The sequence below is a fragment of the Acomys russatus genome, chromosome 8 (genome assembly GCF_903995435.1).
Source record: "Acomys russatus chromosome 8, mAcoRus1.1, whole genome shotgun sequence".
In the NCBI taxonomy this organism is placed as follows: Eukaryota; Metazoa; Chordata; class Mammalia; order Rodentia; family Muridae; genus Acomys; species Acomys russatus.
Genome location: NC_067144.1, coordinates 12,133,004 through 12,141,328, shown reverse-complemented (window position 1 = coordinate 12,141,328; position 8,325 = coordinate 12,133,004). Strand labels below are relative to the sequence as shown.

The 8,325-nt window shown below is 39.7% G+C and overlaps 1 protein-coding gene across 3 annotated transcripts in view; it reads right to left on the bottom strand.

Moving 5' to 3' along the window:
- Positions 1-223: 223 nt before the first annotated feature.
- Ccdc50 (coiled-coil domain containing 50) overlaps positions 224-8,325 on the bottom strand; it is a 51,706-nt gene continuing 43,604 nt past the window's right edge. For all 3 annotated transcript variants that reach the window (XM_051150799.1, XM_051150800.1, XM_051150801.1), the window contains 2 exons: positions 7,428-7,504; positions 224-375 (listed from right to left, as the gene is read on the bottom strand). In XM_051150799.1, the coding sequence (XP_051006756.1) occupies positions 255-375; positions 7,428-7,504 (198 nt within the window). In that variant the 3' untranslated portion in view covers positions 224-254. The remainder of the gene's footprint in view (positions 376-7,427; positions 7,505-8,325) is intronic.

The following is an 8,325-nucleotide window of genomic DNA, read 5'->3' as shown; positions in this document are numbered from 1 at the left end:
GATTTCAGTAGTTTAAACTGTACAAATAAAGCAGTCCAATCTAAGGAGGGGCTGCCATTCCCTCCCAAAATTTAACGAAAGAACAAAAGCCTCTCCCTGGAGGAAAGTGAAAATACATAGAAAACCTTGTAGTAACTATAAAGCAATTTACTTTTGCCTTCTTGTGCTTTAATAACTACTGAGTGGAGGATAGCTTGTTTTATCCACTCCCATAAGGAGAAGAGAATATTTCATTTCCTGTTGTCACACGAGGCTTACAGAGGATGTTCCTTACCTTTGTGTGAGGACTCTGACTTTGAGAAATGACGTGTGGCACTATGCTGGTTTGTAAAATGGATGGGATCCAGCTCCTCAGGGCCCATCACCATAGGTGGCGGTGGCCTGCAGGGAGATGACAGAATATCAGGAATCTGAAGAGTTTCCCACAGTTCCATCTCTTACTGAGCAACATGGCCAAAGCTTCTCTGTAGATTGTGTGTGCCACAGTGCTTCAGAATTCTAAGTTCAGCTTCTGGACTGCTGCATGTCCTTGAATAAATTATTTTTATCTTACTGGTCTTGATGCTTATAATTTTCTAAACATGTCCCCAATAGTATGTGTGAGGCACTGTGATACAGAACGAGATGTGATGAGAATGGCCTGCCATTAATATATTTCATTTTGCCATGTTTTTCCCAAAGAAAGAAGGAAGTGAATAAATTAATAAAACTGCTAAGAAAACAGGAAGCCAGAAAGGGCAGAAGCTACCAAGAACAGGCAATGGTAGCTGCCTTATCCACTAGGAGGCAAAGTTCATCTTCAAACGCATACAACTTTCTGTGCAAGCCACCTACAAGGCTTTCTGTCAAAGAGAAAGAAAACTTTTTAATTCTAAATATCTTATTTATTTATTAAACTAGTTATTTATTAAATTATTTATAATAGACTTTTGCAAATATTTGCCATTGATGGAAATAAAAATAATAACCAGTTTAATTCTTTGTTTGATTTTCTAAAGGTACATTCAAATTTTGCATTTTAACAAGGAACCAGATAAGGCTATTATATATCAAATATATAACAGCATTAGAGGAGGCTTCATATAATCATGAGGTATGAGTATGTTGAATATTAAAAGTTTATAGTCAGTTTGGTACAAATTGACTGTACAATCTACAAATCAAACAATCATTGAATTTCTCTACTTATCCATAGCAGAAATCTCTTCCTGGGGCCCTGGAAGGGTCAAAAAGAAATGGCAATCTGTTTGTATAGTGAGAATTCTACCCATGTCAAAGAACCTACAACGTAAGTTTGCATGGTAGCATGGTCAGATGAGGTGAATGGCTAACGCAAGTGTATATACTTGAGACAACACAAGCAAAGAGACAACATGGTTGTTAACATGAACAATGCTCTGACCAACACAGAGCCATATACATGTATCAGTAGGGAAAGCAGTGCCTGCACATATGAAATAGGTGTCTTTATATTTCCAAAAGGAAGCAGTAAGTCAAAATCTGTACTAAACCCAATTAGATCATCACGATATAAGAACTAAGGTCTGGTAGGGATTATCCTTGTGTCTCAAACATTCACATGTCATTTGGAAATAATTTTTAATTTCAATTATTTTACATTTTTGTTTTTGCTATATACATAAACACACTTTAAGCACAGTGAGCATGGTAATAGTTTAACCCAAATTATGTGCTTACAAATATTAACTGTCTCTGTTTGTTTTTCAATGCTGACTGACATTCCTAACACCTTAGAAAGTTAACATAAGACTTATATCTGGACACTAGCCCAAGGGTCATGTCCCATGAAAATCTTTGCTTATCACGAAAGTGGGATAGAGGGGAAGACTTCCTATTGGGACTCTAGATGAGAGAAGTATGAGAGAATGGGGAAATAGAAGGATCCAGGGGCTTCTAGAAACCGACAAGAAGAACATTATGAGAGGCCGATCTGGGCCCAGGGGTTCTGCTCAAACTATGACACTAACCAAGGACAATATGTGCAGTAAACATCAAATCCCTACCCAGATCTAGCCAATGGACAGGGCATTCTCCACAGTTGAGTGGAGAGTGGGGACTGACTTTCACATGAACTCTGGTGCCCCATATTTGACCACGTCCCCTTGATGGGGAGGCCTGGTGGCACTCAGAGGAAGGATAGCAGGCTACCAAGAAGAGACTTGATACCCTATGAGCATGTAGAGGGGGAGGAGGTCCCCCTCAGTCACAGATATAGGAGAGGGGAATAGGGGGAAAGTGGGAGGGAGGGAGGATACAAGGGATGGGATAACTATTGAGATGTAATATGAATAAATTAATAAAACAAAAGTAAAAAAAAAAGACTTGTTAGGAAAAGGGTGGGTGGGTGGGGCTGGGAGAAGAGGAGGGAGGGGGCTATGATCAGGATGTAATAAATGAATACATTTCATTTAAAAATAGAAAAGAAGAAGAAGAAGGAGGAGGAGGAGGAGGAGGAGCAGGAGAAGAAGAAGAAGAAGAAGAAGAAGAAAGATTTATTAGGAAAAACTGATCCAAGACAAGTAACTTTAGGACTTAGCTTCACAAGGTGGGTAAGGAAGGAAGAGAGCCGGGTCCAAGCAAAGTGTATGTTTATCCCTGGCACGGACCCCTAATCTGAAGACAAAAATCACCGGACAGCTTTGCAGGGACAAACACTTCACTCCAAGTTGCCCTCACTTCTCTTGCTATGTTGTTCTGTTCAGCTGTTTTCAAATATTACATATTTTATTTTTAATTGAAAAACTAATTAGTTCTCTTTCATTCTTTCAGCCGCCGACATGCCACTCATAGTTACCTTTTCTTTTATTTGTTACATATGTATGTAACACATGTATGTATATGCACAAATACACACACATACATACATGCCCACACTTGTGTTTTCTGTGTGTATGGTTTCAGCTGAGCACTCTGCACTGACAACCAACAAGGGCCTCATCCCTGGCAGAGGCCAGTTCTTCTCCCAGCAGTCAACAGTTGCCTACAGTTCTTCTTATGGATGGAACCCAGCAAAATATTCCTCTCGCACATTAACATATCTATTGATGCTGCTATTGTTCAGATCTCGTTTATGCAGCCATTTTAGAACAGACCGCTTCCCAGCAGACATCCTTGGACATACCTAGACACACTGTGTCCTATACAATCGCGTTGGCAATGGAGATGACGGTTTCAAAGTTAGTTCTATTTATGGTGAAAGATGGGAAACCTCTTAAAAATCAAGAGTTTATTCTGAGGCTTTGTGTTACAATTAATTGCTCCTTCTCTTCTCGTGAAATTTTAGTTTTAATTAGTAAGACTCAGAGTTCACTTCAAAAATCTTCTTCTGGTTGTGTGCACCCCAGCCAGGCTAAGTGGCTCCTTAAGGCTTTTCATACCCAGTGTTTTTACTCCCGTCACTTAACAAAATCACCATAGTGATCTGGGTAAATACCCATCAGACTACAAACTTTGTAACAGCAAAGAAATGTTCTTTAAGAGACAGTGCTTATCTTAGCTCTGTTTAAGTATTAGGATGATCAAAAGATGACCAAGTGCAGATAAATATAATTGGTATTCATGTGAATGTGATAGAAAGTGAAGGAGATTTGTAAGTTTCACACTTTTCTATGGTAAAAATTAAAATAGCAACTGACATTTCCAGTATAAAATCCTGGAATTGAACCTGTGTTTTGTTTTTCTTTTCTCAGAAGTGGCGTAGAGCACAGGCCCCAGCCTCAGCCTCAGTGAGTTAAAGCGTCCCTAAGCACACCCTCTCACGCTCTCACTTGAAGCTCACCCACACGCTTGACTGTCTCTTAATTCACACAAGGAGGAGGAAGAAACGTGAGACACAACAAGAAACTGAACTTTAGCAATGCATATATTCTAAGCGTTACATGGCCTGCTTTTTGTTTTTTGTTTTCTTTTCTTTTTTGTGCTGATGCCACTGCTAAGCTGAAGTATCACATGGAACGACTGTGGAAACCCACGTTCTGCTATTCTTTAGACCAGCTCTACGCAACTAGTTACTCAGCCTTTCCATCATGGTTAAATATGAAAGAGGAAACACATTATGCAACACGTACACACAAATCTGTTAAGTATGTGAGCTTTTAAACTATGAAATGTTACATAATATTCTTACTCGGTTGTTTTCTCATATATATAATATTTTAGCAAATAATACTTAGAAGAAATGATCCTTTCAGCATAAAGAAGACATGCAATTCTATGTATGGGTCACTCCACAATTATTCCTAACAGCCTTTATAAAAGAACATTTGACTGCTCACTTTCAATATAATGCCCAGGAGTTTTCAGAGGACCTATTTATATTCTGTGAACTTGTTTTTAATATTAACAAACCTAAGAAACAGCCATCCCAAAGTGCTGTTTTATCGCCTGTCAAAGATATTAGTGTTCAAAAGAGGCAAAGGACTTTGCAGGCTGACCAAAAACACCCCTACAAATGATTTGAACTCATTTGATGAAATAAAACCCAGGTATTTTCCCTGCCTCTTCTTTTGCTTGGATACTGTAGGAATGTGCGGAATTACAAATGGAAACATCCTATATGTGCTTAGCAGACACTAAAGAGGAACACAATTTACACACATCATGTTACACTGTTCTCAGAGCAATACAAACCCAGTGTTGAAAGGTGTTTATCTTTTGAAAGCACGTAAGCTTAAACGTACATGAAAAAATTGACATACATACACACACACACACATACACCCGTATGTATGTATGTATGTATGCATGTATGTATGTATGTTTGTATGTATGTTTGTATGTATGCATGTATGTGTGTGTATGTATATATGTATGTATGTATATATGTATGTATGTATGTGTGTATGTATGTATGTGTGTATGTATGTATGTATGTATATATGTATGTATGTATGTTTGTATGTGTGTATGTATGTATGTTTGTATGTATGTATGTGTATGTGGTATGTGCAGGTGTTCTAACTTGTGTTGGCGCACATGTGTTATGTGTAGGCTTGATGCTAATGCCGCATGCCTTCCTCAATCGCTTTCTACCTCTTTGAGGCAGTGGCTCACTGAACCCAGAGCCTGTCAGTATCAGGTAGTTTAGCTACCCAGCTTGTACTGAGGATGTCATCTTTGCCTCTCAAGTGCAAAGATTACAAGTGCCCACCAAGCATGACCAGTTTTGCCTGAGTTTGGGGGTCAGAGCTCAGCTCTAGCTCTCGCTCATACCTGCGAGGTAGGCCATGCCAAAGTGCAGTGATTTTAATACAAGTTAAGTAAGAATTAAAAGCCAAGGTTAATTAATTCAGAGCTTTTGAAATACTACATTTAGGGTATTTTCTTTCCTTCCTTTTTCAGTCTTCCCTTGGGACCTGGTTCCGTGTATCCTAGCCTCGAACACACTGCATAAACAAGAGCAGCTTTGGCTTCCTGTTCATCCTGCACTCCCCTACTGCTAGGAGCAACACACATGCGGCACCATGCCCAGTTTACGCAGCGTTGGGATCAAACCCAGGGTTTCTCTCATGCCAGGTAGCAGTTCTACAAACTGAGCTATAGACCTAGCCTCTATTTGTTCAATTAAACTAATTGTTATAGATACATAAAAACATAAAAGTAGAATCTATTTATGAGGTAGTATAGTTCAATACATATGCACGCCAACATTCAAATCTGATTAAACATATCTATCTCTTGTTATTTCTTTTTATTGTATTTTACTTTTGTGCATATGGGTGTTTTCCTTGCATGTACGTCTGTGGAACACCTGTGTGGTGCCTCTGGAGGAGGCCAGGAGTGCTGGATCCCCTGGGACTAGAGATACACAATGGTCAGGCTGCCATATGGGTTCTGGGGATCAAGTGGCACCGCGCTAAGCAGCCAGTGCTCTATAGGGCCGAGCCAGTCTTCCAGTCCCATCATTTCTATTTATTTTTATCTATGTGTATGAGTGTTTGCCTATAAGTATATATGCAGTGAGAATTGTATAATTTTAGTTTCTTTAAAAACCACAGAAATGTTGTAAGAATATGTTTTAATCCCAGGTGTGGGGATATGGGACTGCTTCACGGGAGCTGACTATGATTTGCCTCATGTTCTGCAATGGGCACTGTTTTGCCAGGTGCAGAAAGTTTCTGTGAGACATTTGGAATTCTGGGAACTTTTCATAGAATATACAAATGCTAGGATCCTGAGAGGCAAGATGGCTATTTTTGGCTAGTCGGTGGTTGGTTGCTCTTAGTTGCCATTGGTTGCAGTTTGTTAAGTAGTCATGTGCAAAGAAACAAGAAACTAGATATCCTGACAGTGAAGATCAAATTTCCCCAAGGAAGTGGATGACCCTAACCAGCCGGAAGCAGCCTAATGGTAACTTCACCCCTTTCCCTTCTATCTAGTGTTGGGGGTTAATCAGGGCGGAGAAGTGTAGAAGGAAAGGAACGCAGCTGACACGCCAGCTACACTTGCATATTCAGTACCTACAGAGGCCAGGACAGAGCATCATGTCACAGGGACCTGAAGGTTTAGATGGTCAGGAGCCACCATGTAGATGGTGAGGAACTGAAGCCAGGTCCCCTGTGAAACTCTCCGTACACTTTCATCTAGGGGCTTGAAATGTATAGACCATGTGTACAGCTCCCTCCTGCTAAACACTAAAGCTTCCTGTTCCTATTTACCTATAGATTAATTTCCATGACTCGAACTTCCCCCTATTCTTCTACCCTGTTTTCTCCATGCCATCTTTCTGCATCTAAGGTTTCTCCTCATGTTTTAATTAAACAGTCTACAAAATCCATATAAACTAATAAAGAAAGAAGAACTTTCTTCTCTAGACTTAACTGTTGATTAATCAAGGTGAAAAGACAGAAGTTCTTCCATGCTATGACTGGGTGAGTCAGGAAGAGCACTGAGTACAGTGAGCTACTTGCTACAGTGAGACTGAATCTGCAACAAGGCATCTGACTGCATACCCACAGAGGCAGACAGGCAGGGAGACAGACAGACAGACAGACAGACAGACAGACAGACACACACACACACACACACACACACAAACACAAATGTTCTTATACAGTGAGTTGTCGTCTCATCTCTAACAGGAGTTTGAAATATAAAATTTTAATTTAGAAATTAGTTAATCTCATCTCTCTAGCTGAGGGCACAAACTCCTTAAATGTACAGTCTTAACAAAATAAAACTGTCTCCCTTTATATCCCAATGCCTATTATAAATATTCCTTACATGATTTATATAATCCAATGTAGGACTCTGTATAGGGTTTGAGAAAAACCCTGTGACACTTGAAACTAACTCACAGTTTGCAGATTTTTGGCTCTCCACTGAAAGGTCAGTCTTCTCAGACAACTGACATGTCCTTCCTAACCCAAGGCTAACTTCCTCATTCTCCTTTTCAGGTGTCATCTTACCTTGATGGCCTGTCAACCTTGGAACGCTGTGTTTCATCACTCTCTTTTGACTTTGAATGTGTTGATCTTGCTTTTGACTGTGGACAGAAAAACAAAAGGAAAGAAGTTTAGAAAACATCTATAACCTAACAAGCTTTCCTTAAGGAATTTCTGGCTATATTTGGACAAATAGCATAAAGTATTTTTATATGTAGCCATTCAAGTAAAAAACTTATAGACACAATGGACTCGTGCAATCTGCCTGGGTAACCAGATGAGTGAGCGCACATGCAAAAAAGCCCAGACAAAGCTCTTTTTTGAGAAGCAATCTCTCTCTCTCTCTGTCTCTCTCTCTGTCTCTGTCTCTCTCTCTCTGTCACATACACAACACACACACACACACACACACACACACACACACACACACACACACCATGATCCCCACAGACATGCACAGCCACAGTTAGTAATGAACTGCACAGCTGACCAGAGCTAGAAGACACAGTCAGTGGAATCTGGATATGAGCTCTTAAGCTCTTCTCTGTACATCTGACTTAGGGCGAAGGTTTTCCAGGCAGCCACCAAAGCACATTTCAAGTCAAGTTTTCTAAGAAAGGATTTATACCAGTAGCAGTTACACAACCTGGAAACTGCAAAAGGCAGGATACTTGCTGGCAAGATGGCTACTGTTCTCTAATTTAGAATTGATAAAAGGAAACTACCTTTTCTTGGTTAAAGAATCTGAGGTTCTGTGGCTTTTATGTGACAGAAACATTTGGGGATGCTTAACTAAAATGAAACATGTTAGACTCCATCTTGAATTACTAAAAATGGGTGGGCTAAAGAGATATAACTAACATGGAAATAATTCCATTTGTTTTAAGAATGAAACTTAGTAAGTAAGCAGAAAGAAAAGGTT